The sequence below is a fragment of the Pipistrellus hanaki genome (genome assembly GCF_964339955.1).
Source record: "Pipistrellus hanaki genome assembly, chromosome: 2".
Classification (NCBI taxonomy): Eukaryota; Metazoa; Chordata; class Mammalia; order Chiroptera; family Vespertilionidae; genus Pipistrellus; species Pipistrellus hanaki.
This window is the reverse complement of record NC_140504.1, coordinates 72,176,188-72,195,036: the sequence shown is the minus strand read 5'-3', so window position 1 is coordinate 72,195,036 and position 18,849 is coordinate 72,176,188. Positions and strand designations below refer to the sequence as shown.

The following is an 18,849-nucleotide window of genomic DNA, read 5'->3' as shown; positions in this document are numbered from 1 at the left end:
ATAAATATATGATATCAAGATTATTTCCAAATAAGATAAAATCTATTTAAAATGCTTCCAGGGTGATATACATGTGTCTGTTTTGATGTAATAGCCCTTGTTTGTTGTATTTGAAAAAGTTAGCCATTATGTTTTTCTGTTGTTCCAATTCAAAAACTAAATAAAATTTTATATGTGAACTAATTTTATTTCAATTGATGGAGTATGCCAATCTATGTGACTAGGTATTATGTGAAATATCTATATGGAATATTAAATAAGAGACGGGAAGAAAGGAGTAACTTGTATTAGGGTACTCCAGGGAAACTACATATGTAAACCTTTGTGTTATTCGGGCCTTCAGTGGATTGGATGATGCTCATTGTTATGTGGTTGCAGCTGGTATTTATAGCTTCCTTTTCCCACTACCCATTGGAAGTGCAATGTGATTTTCTGAGTCCACCAGGTCTAATGCTAATCTAATCAGAAACACCTTCACAGACATGCTCAGAAAAAAATGCTAGCCAAGTATCTATCACATAACCCAGTGAAGTAGATACATAAAATTAACCATCATAAATCCACCCCTTATCAACTTGGCATGTGTACCCACCTCCTTAAACCATACTTAACCTCAAAATAGAGACAACAAAATAATCACAGTTCCACTTAACATGATACAATTATCTTGCATACAACCCAAAGTGCACTAACCCCTCCTCCAGGAAAGGAGGTATTTGATGTTTATCCTTTCCCCAGATATCCTATAACTAAGATACTATTATGTAACATTACTATTTATGCATATCAATACAATTGACTATGATATAAAGTCAGTACACCTTATGTTGCATATGGGAATAAGAGAAAAAAATAAAACAAAGATATTTGTGCATATGTGTATATATACACACATATATGTACACAAATGTATTCATAATAAAACAAAAAGGAGGAACTACTCTATATTTATACTGCTCAATAACAAGGAGGAATACTCATGGCCATTATAGTCTTTATTTCTGACTGGTTATGTGGTTGCAGCTGGTGTTTATAGCTACCTTTTCCCACTACCCATTCTGTATCCCCTGTGCCTTCAGCAAGCACCGCAGCTGGTCCTGCCTGGTTCTTTACCTGGTGGGGAGACCCAGACGTTCATTCCTGAAGGGTACAGGTCATGAGCAGTCTTGCCTGGGCTGGGCTGTTATAGTTTTCTATTTCCTCATTTTGGAACAGAAGGAATCATAATTTATTTCAGCTTTCCAGTTCTTCCCTTTATGGCCAATATCCTTCCCATGTGTAAGTACTTTGATTCTATCATATGTACCGTTTTTATCCTTTTACTCTTCTATGAAATGTACCTTTGTCATCTGTTGTCAATTAAATTTTTCTGACAGACCACAAGCACCATAAAATTTTATGGAGCGCAGACACAATAGAAACTTTAGCTCTGCTACACTTGGTGAAGAAATAAATTTACTGAGGAAAGAGCACTGACCCCTGGGGACTGATAAGTGTAAATTCTAAGTAAACGGTAGCTCCAAATCTTACACAAACACTTACACTGCTTACTCCACTGAAAGGAAGTAACAGTCATTTGCTGAATTCTTCTTATTTGGCTCCTGCTTACTGTGTCATAGATCCTCAGGGTGTCTTAAAACAAATATTAAAAAATACGCAGTTCGACTTATCACCTCAATTAGGAGTTGTCAGTCTCTCTGTGTCTGAGTAGAGAGGAGAGAAATATGGTAATCGAGAAAAACGTAATGGGACACCTGCCTTGGATACCTGATCCCTGTCACTGAAGCACGGGGCACACTCCTGACCTGGCCCAGCCAGTTCTGCTTTCTGCTGTGGCCACTTGTCTGTTTTTATTAGTGTCCCTTCCTTCTTTCTTTGGGGACTTTTTCTGCTGCTCTTTTTCCAAGACGCTTGTACAAGAAATCTTAAATCTTACCTGTCAATTTCACGAATCTCTAACTTAGCTCTCTCTCTCAGGAAATGACAGCTTACTTTTAAGTGAGAGACCACATGGCCTGTTAGTGTCAGGCAACTGCAGCTGGGTCTCAGGTGGTTCTGTACCAAGGTCAACATGCACAGAGCGCTGTGGACTGAAAAGGGGGCTCTGGAATAAATCTGACTAGAAGTAACTTCAAGGGGTATCTGATCATAAATTCCTACTAGGCAGGTCATGGTATGTAGTCAAGCTCCAGGCCTATCAAAAGGCTTATTTTGCCTTAAGCAAGCACCGTCCTCTTTTTTTCCTTTTTTTCTCTCTTCCCCCCCCCCCCCCCCCAAGTTAACACAACTTTAAAATGCTGGAGTAGACCTCCTTTTTTGGACCTTACATAGGTATAACCACCCTCAAGGGAGCACTTAATCTTGTGAACTATCCTGTAATCCCCCACCTTCATGTAATCTTCCTTACATTCCCTCCTTAATCCCAAATGTATAAAAGAAACTGCAAAACTGTCCTCTGGAGCATTTGAGATCTGCTTCTCAGCATGCCATCAGTTTGGTTCAAATAAACTCTTAAGAATCTCTACAGAGCTGTGAACCAGCTGCTGAGGGAAGGGCTGTCAGCCTGCACAGATCAGAGAGACAATGAGAAGGAAAACATACCAATTCATAACAACTACCAAAAGAGTTACTATTTGTGAAATGATTAAGAATAGTAACCATGCAGCAAAGTGCTTGATCAAAGTAAAACATATCAATTTAGAGAAGACAAGTGCGACTGCTAGCATCTTAGTTACAAAGAGGCTTAATGGCTGCTGTAGTAAGTTAAATAGTGCCCCCCCCCCAAAAAAAAAAAATAAATAAAAAAATCCATGTCCGCCCAGAACCTCAGCATGTGATCTTATGTGAAATAAGGGTCTTTGCAGATGTAGTTAGGGTAAGGTTTGAGATGATATCATAGCGGATTAGAGTAGGCTCTACCTCCAATGAAAACTGTAAGAGAAGAGGAGAAATGGCAAGGAGACAGCAGTGTGAAGATGGAGGCAGAGACTGGAATGATGCTTCAACAAGCCATGAAGTGCTAAGACTTGCTGGTAACCACCAGAAGTGACATGGTTGAGCTCCAGGCATGAAATGGTATTTCCCACAGACCCTGTAGGAAGAAGCAACCCTACCAGATCCTTGACTTTGGACCTCTGGCCTACAGAACTGTGAGGGAATAAATTTCTATTGTCTTAAGCCACCCAGTTTGTAGTCATTCACTGTGGAGGCCCTAGAAAATCAGCTGCGGATTTCTAGGTTAAGTCAGCACAAATTCTTTGTTAGCTCATGGAAGATAAGTTTTTCTCTGGAAGGGTAGGTTGAAAGGGTATATTTGTCCACAAATATTTTTATAACCTTAATCCAAATAGACTGGCATATGTAAAGGATATCAATGCAGCGAACACATACACCAGGCTAATAATAGATGCATTTTGGGTTTGCTGCCAACCCATACACTTCTCTGAAAACTACCTTTGTGAACCGTGACGGCCATATCTATAAAGTGTGACCTTGCCTTCCTCTCATAGCCATAGCTGTTTGTCCCCAGGGGCAAGGGACCCCTGAGTTCTTAGACTAAGTCTTTCTCAGAGTAATTTGGAATTGGGGCCCCAAGCCAGTGGTGATTTTTGGCTGGTTACTTAAATAAAGAACATACCATGTTGAGAGGACTCATTTGACCAGGAGCTAACAAGGTAGAGAACCTGCAAAAAGAAAAAGAAACAGCCAGATAGAATCAAGATAAAAGACTACACAGCACTAGACAGCAGTGCCTTTGTTTCTCATTCTAATCCCAGAGGATCCTCTCAACGTTCATGGCCACTGAGAGGCAGTTAGGAAGGGTGGTGGTTAGGAGTGGGGGCTCTGGAGCCAGCCTGCCTTGTGTGTGTCCCCTGACCTCTCAGTTTCCTCACTGTAGTTGGGACTAATGACAGTATATCGATCAAAGAGGTGTTCCTTGGATTAATTGTAAAAAGCATTCAGGATTATTAAAGTAAATCAGGTGCATTAATTTGAAGCATTTAGAAGTGCTATATCATGCACACTCAGAAACTGGTAATGTTATTATTACCCCACCTCCCCCAAATGACTTTTAAAATGTGCCACATTTCTAGCATCATTTTATGCTTATTAGTAAGTAGCACATCTAAGTTGCTTTTTTTTCTGATATGTTTATACTTTTAGCTTAGCAGTAGGTCAACTTACCATAATAAGGAGAAAGAAACAGTCATAGTACATAGCCATTATTTTTTCCTTCCTGACAATGTTTCAAGCCAATAGGCATCCTGAAAGTAACTAGTAAAAAGCTACTTATTTTATGGGTATATTTGTTGTGGGTGTACTTATGAATCCTCACCTGAGTATATTTTTTCCATTGATTTATTTTTCTTTTAGAGAGAGTAGAAGGGAGGAAGGGGAAGAGAGAGAAAAAGGGAAACATTGATGTGAGAGAGACACATTGATTGGTTGCCTCCTGCATGCACCACAACTGGGGCTGGGGATTGAACCTACAACCCAGGTACATGCCTTTGACTAGGAATCAAACCTATGACCCTTTAGTGCATTGGTTGATGTTGTAACCACTGACCCACACATGACCAGGACAGCAGTTCTCTTTCTATTAGGTCTAGTAATACTTAATGTCGTTTTCTAATACTTTTTTAAATAGAATTTATTTAAACAATACAACAAAATTTAATCAACAATATAGTTGCCGTTGTTTTCTACTACTTGTGCCCAATGCTCAGGAAGCATTTTAATCCCTCTGTTGTAAAATTCTTGTGATTTTGATGCAAAAAATTTGGTCAATGCATTTTTGAGGCATTCTTCATTATTAAATTTTTTTCCAAGAAGAAAGTTTTGCAAAGAACGAAACAAATGGTAATCGGAAGGGGCAATATCAGGAGAATATGCAGGTTGAGGGAGAACTTCCCATTCCAACTGACGCAGTTTTTCAGCAGTGATTCTTGCAGTATGCGGTCGTGCGTTATCGTGGTGAAGAATTACGCCCTTCCGATTAATCAGCGCGGGTTCTTTTTCTCTTAAAGCTTGGGCTAACCTTTCCAATTGGGCACTATACACTGCACTTGTAATGGTTTGGGTAGATGGTAAAAGTTCATAATGAAGAATTCCTTTAAAATTCCACCAAACACACAACATCACTTTTTTCGCATGCAAGTCAGGTTTTGGCATGGGCTGCAGAGCCTCATTTTTGTCCAACCATTGAGGCCGCCTTTTCAAATTAACATACAGCACCCATTCTTCATCTCCGGTAACAATTTGCTCTAAAAACGGCAAACGGTTTTGACGAGAGAGGAGCGAACTGCAAATTGTGACTCTTTGATTACGGTTGTTGTTGGTCAACTCATGAGGAACCCATTTTCCAAACTTTTGGACTTTGCCAAGTGCACGCAATTGATTGGAAATTGTTTTTTGTGAACAATTTAAAGTTGTCGCAAGCTCTTGTTGGGTAATTTGAGGATTTTGCACCAAAAGAGCTTGAAGAGCTTCTTGATCAAAATTGGACACACGGCCTCGACCACTCTTGTCATCTAACGAAAAATTTCCCTCGCGAAATTTCTCAAACCAACGCTGGCATTTTCTGGCGCTAACTGCATCTTGACCAAGAGCACTACAGATGTTTTTTGCAGCCTCACTTGCTTTTCTTCCTAATTGGAACTCGTAAAGCATGCAGTGCCGAATATGCTCTTCATCCGCCATCTTCTTAGCCCTAGTTTTGCAACAAAAACCAAACCAAACACAAACTTTTTCAAGCAAAACTTGTTAATTGCACTTCACACGTTCTGTAGATACCACGTGTTTGAAGGTTATGTCAATACAAGTCAACGCCAAGCAAGATTTTAAACGAATGTTTAAAAACGACATTAATTATTACTAGACCCGATATATGCATAGTTGGCACAGCAATGTGTAAGGCAAGTTGTAGTGCCTACTCTCATTTTAACAGAAATATTGTGTAAGAAAAAGAAAAAGCATGTTAATTTGCTTGATATCCTGGGAAGTAAGAAACAGTTTAAGACTATTAGCTTAGGAGAAAAGTAGAATTCCTATTAGAGAGATAGCTGCACACATTTGGAAAATATCTGAACAGATTTTGGTCCTCGGGGTCAAGATCAGAAAAAAAAAAAAAAAGTTGAATTCTCTAATCTTAAAGAAACAACAATTTTTGTTGCGTCCAAAGTCAATGATGGAGATTCAGACACTGAGGTGATGGAGAAATCCTGAAACAGGTAGGCATGGACCCTCAATATCCTGATTGGCTCTGAAGAGAAACTGCTAGAGATGGTAGAATGGCTGAGAGGCTGTGGGGCAGTGAAATAGCTATTATTCTATTTTAGATTGTTGCCTTTTTGTGCTTTTCCATAATTCCTCTTCAGGATCCCCAAATCTTCACTAAATCTAGTATGCACTGGTATTCAGGTGCAAGATGAAGTGAGTTAGAGCCAAACAGCTGCATGGGCTACACAGGAAGAAGGCATCTTGATGCAAATGTTATAGAACCTTTCATTCTGATAATAAAAGCTGGAGACATTGGGGGCAGCTGTGTTTAACTGTTTTCTAGCCCCCCCCCCCCTTTTTTTTTTGTAAACCTGTGTGTTTTTTCTAGGCAAAAAAGAACACTCCTATAGCCCATTTACTGCTCGCAATCTGCAGTGCACTTTACTTAAAAAAACACACACACAAAAAAAAAAAACAAGAAACAAGGTATCATTGGGCCCAGTGATAACTACAGCAACTTAAAGAGAACTCTACATTAGTTCATCAAACTCTGAAAGCTCTGCACTCACAATGGGATGAATGTTGCTGTGATGACTATCATAAAGAACTCTATGAAGGAAGAGATGGAGACCGGGTCAGAAAATGTAGAGTGAGGCCCTGTCAATTCCTGGTCAGGATACAGGCTGGGGTTGTGGGCTGGGCTTGATCTCTGGTCAGAGCAAGTGAGTGCAGGAGACAATCAATCCATGGATGTTGCTCTCTCCTCTCTCTCCTCTCTCTCCTCTCTCTCTCTCTCTCTCTCTCTCTCTCTCTCTCTCTCTCAATCCCCTCAGGAAAAAAAAAAAAAAGTAGAGTGGCAATATCAGCATTTAGAGGTTAAGAGTAAATTGGTCTTCCCCTATCCTGATCCAGATGTTAGGGAAACAAAATTGCTCTGTAAAAGCAATTGTTTTCTTAAAGTAATTGTTAAAAAGTATACAGAATAGTGTCATACACTCTCAAGGATCCCATCACCATTTTCAACAAGAACCAATTTTGTTTTATTTTTACCCAATTCTTTTCCTCTTCTTTTTAATTTTATCATTTCATTTATAAATGTTTTAGTCTGTGTCTCTAAAAGATAATTCTTATTTTATACATAACCGTAATATAATGATCACATCTAAAAACTGATAATAATTCCTTAATATTATCAAATACTATATCTGTGTTCAAATTTCACTCATTATCTCATAATATTTATTTTAAAATTTTTAAATTTGTTATAACTGGGGTCAAATAAAGGATACAGTGCTATTTCCTCCCTCACCCTTTTTTCTTTCATATTATTTATTTGCTGAAGAACCTGTAGTTTCTCACACTCTGGATTTTGTTGATTGCATTCCTGCTGTGTTGTTTAATATACTTCTCTCCAATATTTCCTATAGGTGGCAGTTTAATCTTGAGGCTTTAAATGATGTAGTTGTACCTTTTTCCTTTTCAAAATTAATTCATTAAATACTAGTGTGTAATTTCACCAGGAGGTACAAAATGCCTGATTTGTGTGTTTTTTTTTTTTCCTCTTAATAGTAGCCACTGGTGACCATTTCCTATTTTTTTTTTTTAAGATTGGCAAAATGGTAACTCTCACACTATTAATTTGTACAAATTAAGTTATTAACTATTTGATTAGTCTAAAATAGTTCATATAGAAAAACAGGTTAAATCTTTGATTCCTTTCTTCATCAGTTTTCAGAGTATGAATTAGCTGCTAGTACTGGTCACCCTCCAAAGGTGCTCACTGTTTTATAAAGTATTATTATAATTATTAGTATATACTTATATATACTAATAAAAAGGTAATATGCTAATTAGACCAACTGTTCACCTGCCTGCCTTCCTGATTGCCCCTAACTGCTTCTGCCTGCCAGCCTGATCACCCCCTAACTACTTCCATGCCCGCCTGATTGATGTCTAACTGCTCTCCTGCCAGCCTGTTTGCCCCCAACTTCCCTCCTCTGCCAGCCTGGCCACCCCTAACTGCCCTCCCCTACAGGGTTGATCAACTTCAACTGCCCTCCCTTGCAGACCTGGTTCCTGTCAACTGCCCTCCCTTGCAGAACTGGTGCCTTCCAACTGCCCTCCCCTGCTGGCCATCTTGTGGTGGCCATCTTGTGTCCACATGGGGGCAGGATCTTAAACCACATGGGGACAGCTATTGTGTGTTGGAGTGATGGTCAATCTGCATATTACTCTTTTATTAGATAGGATAGAGGCCTGGTGCATGGGTGGGGGCCAGCTAGTTTGCTCTGAAGGGTGTCCCAGATCAGGGTGGGGGTTCCCTTGGGGCATGGGGTAGCCTGAGTGAGGGGCCTATGGTGGTTGCCAGCCACATCCCCTGGCAACCCAAGCAGAGGCCCTGGTATCTGGAATTTATCTTCTACAATTGAAACTTTGTAGCCTGGAGTGGAGCCGATCTGTGGCTGCCGCCATTTCTGTTTGGTTTTATGTATATTCTATAATTGAAACTTTGTATCCTTGGAGGCCTAGGATGGCCAGGGTGTATGGAAAGCTTGCCGGGGAAACCCAAGCATCTCAACTGCTCTCTGTGGCTGCAGTCATCTTGATTGGGGTTAATTTGCATACTTGCTCTGATTGGCTAGTGGGCGTGGCTGGTGGGTGTGGTTTGAGCAGAGTGATGATTAATTTGCATATTACTCTTTTATTAGATAGAATTAAACTTTGATTGGTTGACCAGACACTTAGCATATTAGGATTTTTTTATTTTATTTTATTTTTTTTTAAATATATTTTATTGATTTTTTTGCAGAGAGGAAGGGGGAGGGATAGAGAGTTAGAAACACCCATAAGAGAGTTAGAAACATCCACCAGCTGCCTCCTGCACACTCCCCGCTCCCTGGCCTCATCCTACAGATGGGGAGAGGCCCCCACCCAGCGGATTCCTTTGTTATGGTGCAGCCACCTCCCGGGAGGGGGGCGGTGTGTGGTGATGATGGCTGGGGTGTCACCCAGGGTCCCGGGCCACCGCCCGCCGGCCCCAAACTCCCGCCGGCCGGCGCGAAGGCAGCGGGAGGAGCCAGCCGCGCGCGCGCGCGCCAGGGAGGGCGCCCCCGCGGATCCCGCGGCCCCGGGCCCGGGGGAGGTTCCCCGCCCGAGTTTGTCAACAGCCCAGGCAGAGGGAGGGCTCCTGGCCGAACTTCCGAGCCCAGAGGAGGGGCGGGGGCGGCGCGATCACTCACCGGAGCCCTGGAGCAGGAGGCCAGCGCGCCGCACAGCGCGGCCAGCAGGCGGGAGGCGGGCATCGCGCGCTCCACGGGGCCGGTGGGACGAACGGAGGCAGAGCTGGGGCCGTGCACACAGCGGCCGGATGGCTCGATCCTTAGGATTTTATTATATAGAATATGTGGAGTTGGGGTGAGCAGACTCTCCCTCTGTGGGCTCTTGTCTAACAAAGTTTGAAGAATAAATCAGTGGATTAAAAGATTTTAAATAAAAATGGAAGCTTTTTGAAAACACATACAAATGCCCCCTGGGCAAGGGTCACCTAAGGTGCCCCAAATGGGAAAAGCCTGCTCTTTCTCTTAAATGGAAAAAAAAAAATCTAAATCCTGTTTTGAGTCTCTTTATCTTTGGTTTATATATGCTGGCAGCTTTTTGTCTGAACATGACCCTTTTTAATTGAACCTTTCCTTAATTTATTTCCCCTGTGCCTTCCTAATTGGTCATTCTTCTGCATAGTATCAGTTTTAAATGCCAAAGCTCACCCGCTTTCTCACCCCCTTATCTTGCAACATCCCTCTATCCTCTGTGTATATATGGCTTCTCTTATAACATTTCCCCGTCCTCTATGAAAGTCAAGATAAGCATTCTGGTCTTAGAGGCTGTCTCTTTCCCTTCACATATGCATTCCTCTTCCATGGACCCCCTTGTCCAGAAAACTACCTGTCCTGTTTTCAAATTCTTATCAGTTAGTTTCCACATATAAATGAAATTGTATGGTATTTGCCTTTCTCTGGCTGGCTTATTTAATTAGCATAATAATTCCATTATATATTGGCTTTCCTAAAGTGCAGTTCTGGATACTTTTATATATTAAAACTTACTTAATTCTCTCGTTAACTTTATGAACTAAGTACTATTAACTCTTTTAAAGATGACTGAGTCAATGATTGAGACAAAAACTTCTTCAAGGCCATGGAGCTAGTAAGTTTTGGAGCCAGGACACAATCCTATAGAGCCCCCTTTCTTCCCAATGAATTAGCCACCCAAGTTGCATGCTCATTGCTTGCTCCTGAAAGTAATTCCCCAATAGCTGCTAGCTTGCCCACCGTGGATGGCGTTGGCACATCCACACAGTTTGAAGTCTTAATTGCTGTATAACTTCCTGGTCCTTATGCATACCTCAGACTATGAAAGGGCACCTGGATTGCAGTTGCCTGTCCTCTGTAAATCTTTCAGGTGAGTCACCATTTCTAGAACAAGAACTCATGTTTTTGAAGTTAGCTTTACATTGGGTAGAAGAAAATCCTACTATTCTGTAAACTTTAAATATGTAGTATACAAGTAGAAGAGGAGGAAAGCATTAGGTTAGACCGTAGGTTTTACTACTTAATTTATACTATATTTACTTGGACCAATTGAAATTCACAAAACTTGATCCTGCATCTGAGTGTTTGTTGGTTTTTTTGTTTGTTTGTTTGTTTTTAATATATTTTATTGATTTTTTACAGAGAGGAAGGGAGAGAGATAGAGAGCTAGAAACGTCGATGAGAGAGAAACATCGACCAGCTGCCTCCTGCACACCCCACACCCGGGATGTGCCTGCAACCAATGTACATGCCCTTGACCAGAATCGAACCCGGGACCCTTCAGTCCGCAGACCGACGCTCTACCACTGAGCCAAACCGGTTTCGGCCTGAGTATTTGTTGGGATCATGGGAAAAGGAGGAGGCTTTTTTTTTTTTTTTTTTTAAGTCTAATGCACTAAACTTATAGGGATGGAATTAACCCTTTTTGTGCTTCAAAAGGAATCTGTTTACACCATTATAATGCAAAAGCAGATTTATTTATACACACACCAATGAAGGAAAGCAGTCTTCTGTCAAATGGAGAAGATTCTTATGTAGCTGATTTTGGGACCTACTACAATGGGAAGACTTGCTTAGTTGTCTTCAGATGTTAGATCTATTTACCTAACGCTTCAGCAGGCTTTTACTCCTTTACGGGTCAAGCATGCAATATTCTATGTGGTCTTCTAGGGTTTCTGTGCTCTTCTTCTGTCCTTTCAGGTACTTTTTTGTGAATTCTAAGATCTACAGAAATAAACAGGAAAACACCCTTAAGAACCTTGTCTGCAACAGGAGGCAATCAAAAATCTTCCTACCCAGCCCTAGGTAGTTTTGCTCTGTGTATAGAGATTAGCCTGAGGATCAAAAGGTCCCAAGTAAGTTTCCAGTCAAGGGCGTGTACCTTCATTGCAAGCTCCTGGGGCCTTGTCCCTGGTCAGAGGCAACCAATCAATGTTGTTTCTCTTACATCAATGTTTCTCTGTCTTTCCCTCTCTCTTCTGCTCGCTCTTCCTAAATATCCACGGGAAAATATCCTCAGGTGAGAACAGCAACAACAACCAATCTTCCTATCCAATCGCAGCTCATAGACCTGCAGTCCTGAGAGATTTTCAGAAACACATAATCTCAAGTCCCACTCCAGTCCTACTAAATCAGAACTTGCATTTTAAGAAAGGACTAGGCAGTTTATATGCACATAGAAGTTTAAAGAGCACTGATCTAAGACATTCAAAACCTTCAGTGAGGCTGAAACCGGTTTGGCTCAGTGGATAGAGCATCGGCCTTTGGACTAAAAGGTCGCAGGTTTAATTCCAGTCAAGGGCATGTACCTTGGTCTCTGGCACATCCCCAGTGGGGGGGGAAGGGGGAAGGAGAGGGGGGGGGAAGGGGGAAGGGGGAAGAGAGAAGGGGGGAGGGGGAGGAGGGAGCGGGAGGGGGGAGGGAGGAGCTGATGGATGTTTCTAATTCTCTATCCCTCTTCCTTCCTCTTTGTAAAAAAATCAATAGAATATATATTTTTTAAAAACCTTCAAATACCCACTTTCAATGAGTATGAGTGTTAGGGCATATCATTAAAAGTACAGGTTAATTTAAACAAGCTACTGCTGCAGTGATTTCCCACCCTGTGGTGGGTGGTTTTTTGTTTTTTTTTTTTTTTAATGATATGAATATTTCAAGTAGGTGCCCAGACCCTATTCCCAAAGATTAAGATGTAAGTAGAATAAAGTTCAGGTGTTTGTATCCCTTCAGAGCTCCTAAGTCACTACAATATGCATCTAGGATTGATAACTTTTGTACAAAGCAATTTTCCTCAATTTGCTTTCCTATGATACTAAGGGTTTGGTGAGAAAGAAGTTACCACCACAAGGAGGAATATACACCATTAACCAGGAAGACTTCAGAGAAGTCTGTTGGATAATAAGTCACCATTAACATTCACTTTTGCAAGGACCATCAGGGACAGTGGTTCTCAAAGTGTGGCCCCTGGCCAGCAAGCAGCAGCATAACCTGAAAATGGGTTAGAAATGCAAATTTTGGGACACCACATGAAAGTCATTGAATCAGAAACTCCTGGCTGAGCGTGGGAGAGGGGTGTGGTAGAGCCCAGCAGGTTGTTTGAGTAAACCCTTCATTTGGCTCTGGTACCGATGAACATTTAAGCATTCTTTGTCCAGAATTAAGAGCCAGCAACAAAAGTCATTTTGTGTAATTATCCAGAGCACATTTTCCCTGGGAAATCTTCCCCGTTTTGAGATGAATTGCATTCCTTCTTACCAGAGTGCCTACTTCCCCCACCTCCAATCTCCTCTCAGAAGTAGGTTCATATACTTTCTTGGGAGAAAGCACACACGTGTTGGATGATCTACTACATTGGACCCACTTCCCAGAAGCAAGTCATAATTCTGAAGTGAAAGATGACATAGCTTTCAGAACCAGCTACTAACAACTTACATCACGTGCTTTTTTGGCAGAAGCTGTGGCCTTCAGTTCCATCAGGAGCGTGGTTAACTCGTTCTCCAAAGCCAGAGCATACTCTAGAGCGCTTATGCCGGTTCCCCAGTAATCTAACTCAGGCCTCTGTTGGGGAGAAACAGGGAGGTCACCTCAGGCACAGCTTTCTCACATCTGACTTCTTAGGTCGGATTATGTTTAGGTTTGTATGACTCATCACTTTCTAAACTTTGTGGCACAGCCTAGCACCGTAAGTCCTCGTGTCTGGATTTCAGCTGCGGACATGATGACATAATTGGTATGGAGTGCTCCCTGGGCATCGGGATTTTAAAAGCTCCCCATGTAATTTTAATGTGCTTACAAAGCATGGGTACCAGGAGCACCACTACCTGCATGACTCCCTTAGCTTTGGAATTCCACACTGGCAGTTTAGCTCTATCCGACATTTAATGGTTCTCTTTATAAAGCTGGAATTAAAAGAACCCTCACAAAAGTAGGCATGTTTCTAGATGTTAATACCCCCCACTAACGTTTCAGATGAGTTCTATGAAGTGTTCATCCCAGTGAAAAGTACTTATTTAATGTCACCGAAGAGGTAGCCATTTCAAATTCCTGGGTGTGCATCTGAATGAGATTAAATCCCTGAGAGAGGATACTAACTTTTCTAAAATAGGCCATGATATTTGTGCTTCTCAATATGCCCAGAGCATGGAGTCACTTGGAGAGCTTGTTAAAATACAGGTCCTGAGAGCTCACCCTTAGAACATCTGATTCAGTTTGTCCATGAATTTGCATTCCTGATTACTTCCCAGGTGATGCTAATGCTGCTGTCTAGAGATCACAGAAGGTGTGGCTCATTGGGAAGAGCTAAACAACCACTTGGTGGCTGCAATTTACTCAAAATGAAATGAAGAGGCTACAAAGACAGATAATTGCACTCAGAGTCAGTTTGTTTAATCTCATGTACAATATGGGTAACCCAACAAATTAGGTGTCAATGAATAATTTAGTTCTCTAGACCCAGCAGAGACCCCATTAAAATCATTATGACAAATTACATACTCACCTTAAACACTGGAAGGCAGATTTTATTCGCATATTTTCCTACATATTCTAGGAATTCCTTTCCATGTTCCCTCTTCACATTAGCTTGTTCTTCAAAGAATGCACTAAAATTAGGTTCTTCTGATTCTTCCATGGAATTATAGGCCTGGGACAATGTTGAGAATAGGCAGAAACTGGAGGTGAGACGAGCTGATTTTTAAGGCTGAAAATCTGACACAAACTCACTTAGTTATCTCTGTAGTTGTCCCAAAGAGACCTTCATTCAGGCTGGGGTCCATGGTTTGCCCTTTGACTGCTAGAAGGCCCCAGCTGTCGTTCAAACCCAGGCTACCTCAAAGAAAAGCCACCCAGATTTTAACATGCTGGGGCCTAATCTTTAACTATTATGGCCTCTGTAATGACCAGATTTGTAAACCCCACTTGCTAGCACTTATATCCAATAATGCTGTAAACACATGAAAACTCTAGTATAAATCAAATGACATTTTAAAGTCAATCTTTTTCACCTATCCTAACATATCTACATTAACTCTAAAGTTCAATAAGGGAGAAAAGTCATTCTGTCTACCACCAGTGTCTGATGGTTATAGTTTTAACAACCAACTGGAAAGAACTGTGATTCTCCCTATCATAGCCCATAGTTTTCAATCACAGATCAAAATATTAGGACACAAAGCAGCAAAATCCAAGCCACTCTGTTGCTGTTTCATCTATCATCACAGCATAACCATTACTAAGAAAACACAAGATATATTAGACTTGAAACCTCCCTCCCAGTGACTCAAAAACCCATACTAACCAAAGATAAATAAGCATCACTAATGTGCAGCTCAAAAGATAACACTTTATTCATAGCAGCACTACACTCTTCCGCAATCTCTATTTTGTCTGCCATCTCAGCTTTAGAGAAAACCAGGCATAAACAGCGCTACCCAGCAAGCTATGGACTTCTTAAATACTAGTAGGCAGATAGCCACTTTCATTCAGCTGAAAACTAGATGAAATTCCCCCCAGCTGTGATTAACAGCTACTCATCTGGGAATGAGGACATTGTTTCTGCACCAATCTCACCTGAGAAAAAGGAGTGTATGGGCATGGGGGGGTGGGGGAGTGGAATTAATTCTCTCTAATATACCAACCAGTTTAAAGCACACTCTTTCATGTTTTCTCTTTGTTTTGAGAAGGCAGATCTACTTCCTAAAGAGAAGTGGTAACAAAGTAGATGTATTAGCTTTAATATATTTCTTTCTTTAAAAATAATTTATGGCACTTCATACTAGGTCCTATGGGGAATCTAAGAAGACTCACTAAAATGCCTTCTTTGCCCACAAGACTACAACGCACTTAAATGATCCAAAGACAGGATATGATGGAGGTTCTGAAGTGGCAAAGCACATGTAGCTGAGAGGATTCTGGCAGATTTCACTGATAAATCGGCATTTGAAACTGGCCTGGGAAGGGGGTAAGAATGTAGGAAACAGAAATGGAAGAAGGGCGTTTCACCTGGAGAACTGGCACACACAGGCTGCAGGGATCAGACACAGTAATGCTTTCTCATCACTGCAGTAAGGCTGCTGCATTTGGGAGGCTTTTGCCCCCTTCCTCAAATGGTCTCCCAGAACGTCTGACCTGCCTCAGCATTTACCACTTCATTAGCCTCCTTTTAGAGTAGAGACTGTTTTACCAGTACTTTTCTTGGTAGTCCCACTGCCCATAATGAAGTGATTTGCAAATGACAGGTGTGAACTCAAAACTTATTACATGAAAGTGTAGTTAGCATGGGCAGCAGTGTGATTTCCCGTGATCTGGATCTCGCCTAAGCCAGGTCTGGTGGAACTGACATAGAAGTGGCAGGTCACCAAGACTATCGCTAGCAGGTGGTGAGGAGCCTGGGAGTTTCCTGAGGGGAAGCTATCCTGCTAGGAAGGAGCCAAGCATTCTAACTTTGGCCCAGTCACAAGGATAAATAAGATCATCAAAGGGAAGAGGTCATTACAAAAAGTCCTACTAGCCTTAGCTGATTTTGGTCAGTGGAAAAAGCATTGGCCTGTGAACCAAAATTCCTAACATTTGTCAGTATTACTTCTTTTAAAAAAATATATTTTATTGATTTTTTTACAGAGAGGAAGGGAGATAGAAGAGGGATAGAGAGAGTTAGAAACATCAATGAAGAGAAAAACATCGATCAGTTGCCTCCTGCACACTCCCCATTGGGGATGTGCCCGCAACCAAGGTACATGGCCTTGACTAGATTTGAACATGGGACCCTTTAGCTTGCAGGCCAATGTTCTATTCAGTGAGCCAAACCGGTTGGGGCCAGTTTTACTTCTTGACCCTGCCCTGCCCTTATCCCTAATTGAATTCATGCCTTAGTCCTGGAAGGCACCTTAAGCAGATGCTTCTCAAACTGAAATTAGTATATAAATTACTTGGTGCTCTTTTTAAGCAGCAGATTTGATTCATGGGGCCTGAGACTCCACATTTCTAACAATTCTGCCAAGTGTTGCTGGTCCAGGGACCACACTTTGAGTAGTAAGACTTTACGTATAGTCCTAAAAAGCTATTTCAATAAAAATCTGGTAAGATGTGGAACACAAATGGCACTACTGAGGACCCCCTCATAGGAGAGGAGAAGGGGACCATCCCTGCTGCTTCCCCACAGACCACTGCAGTGCTGGGCATGCCAGAGCTCCCTGGTTTCCATGGCAGCACCCTGGTGGAGGCGGCAGTGCCAGGGCGCTCAGCAATATCGAGCCTATGAAGGTTACAGAGGGGAAGAGGAAAGGGGATGGTAGATGACTAAGAATTAACTGGTTTTTTTCATAGTGTGTGTAAAACCTCACCTGAACTCCCAATAGAATTTGGGGAAACCTTTCAGGAGATTAGGGTCCTTTGTGATAAGGTAGAGACAAATAAAATCTTGATTATTACTTACTGTTAATGTGGCCCCATCTACAGGAGAGTAAATCTAGATAATAAAGATTTTACTTACTGGAACATATGAATGTTTGGATATTTCTGGATAGATATTTCTTAGATCTTAAGAAAAGATGGATATATTTTCATGTAAACATTCCAAGATTAAACCATTCCATCTGGGCCAAAACACGGAACTAGATACCTATGAAGAAAGTGTTCTTCTTCTTGAGGGTTAAATAAAATTTTATTGAAAAATATTGTTATCTAATAATTTGAAAACAACCGCAAAATATATAGAAAAATGGAGAGGAAAGAAACACATCAGCAACATCAGTAATAGGTATCTTATCATGGTGGCATTACAGGTGATTTTTTAAATATTTTACATATTATTTGAACTTTTATATATGTGTGTGTGTGTGTGTGTGTGTGTGTGTGTGTATTTCATTTTGATAAAGGAGCCTAATAGCTACCTTTCCAGTTAATTAGCATGATATAATCTTCACATACACTCATATTTATGAACATATTGTTTTTTTCTTATTACAACATAATACTTGATCATTGTAAACTATGGAATTACAAGCCTGGGACAGGGGTAGGAATAGGGAGAAACTGCAGGTCTGCCACAGTGATGCCCATAGTTTTGACAACCCACTGAAAAGAACTGTGATTCTCCCTATCATAGCCCATAGTTTGCAATCAGAGATCTAAATCATTAGGCCACAAAGCAGCAAACTCTGAGCCACTTTGTTGCTATTTCATCTATCATCACACCATTACTAAGAAAATACAGGATATATCAGAGCTGAAAGCTCCCTCCCAGTGACTCAAGAACCCACATTAACCGTAGATAAATAAGCATCATTGATGTGCAGCTCATAAGATGCCACTTTATTCATAGCAGCACTACAAAATTACAGTAATATATAATGTAAAAAGTGAGAGCCCATGGGTAGCAGTGTAGTGTAGTTCCAAAATATATAAAATTTAATTTGATTCATAATACCATTATTAACCTTTGATAACCTGATGAATTGACTTTTAAATTGTGGGACATTCTCTGACTGATTTATACATCTCCTCCCCTGAAATGTGTGGGAAATACAAAGACAGCTTTTTAAAAATATTTATATAATTGCTTAAAATTTTGTTTAATTGTATTATAAACTTAATGTTCTCACAGTATTACTTCATCTTGCCATCTCCCTAATGATTAAGGAAAGAAAAAAGGCTCTCTTCTGGACTTAATTCTAAGCAAGTAATTTTTGTCTTTAAAATAAAATACCTTTAGGAGAGTATTTTTCTTCCATTTATTGTGTTCTCTCTGCATATACATTCCACATTAGTTTATAAGCTTCATGGGAAACGGGCCTAAGTCTTAGTCATCTTTGTATGACCCTGAGCATTTAGTAGAGTATCTAACCCAAAGAAAGCACCCAAAATCTAAGTGTTGAAAATTGTTGGTTGTCAAGGAAGAAACAATGGGCAGATCGAGATGCGTTATTTGCACTTTAGAAAAGCAGATTTTAAGTTTCCAAAAATCATGGAGAGAAAGAAAGCCAGAAATTCCATGTCATGAGTCTTTAAAAGAAAAGCCAGTATTTAACACAATTGGGGGCACTGA

The 18,849-nt window shown here is 40.8% G+C and overlaps 1 protein-coding gene across 1 annotated transcript; it reads right to left on the bottom strand.

Annotated features, from left to right (window-relative positions):
• Window positions 1–11,438: 11,438 nt before the first annotated feature.
• Window positions 11,439–15,198, bottom strand: LOC311615224 (ferritin heavy chain A-like; the record flags this gene model as incomplete). Its single annotated transcript, XM_084870539.1, has 4 exons — window positions 11,439–11,531; window positions 13,239–13,364; window positions 14,305–14,448; window positions 15,103–15,198. The coding sequence occupies 4 exons, from the start codon at window positions 15,196–15,198 to the stop codon at window positions 11,439–11,441; spliced, it is 459 nt and encodes a 152-aa protein (XP_084726665.1).
• Between the last annotated feature and the right edge of the window lie 3,651 nt (window positions 15,199–18,849).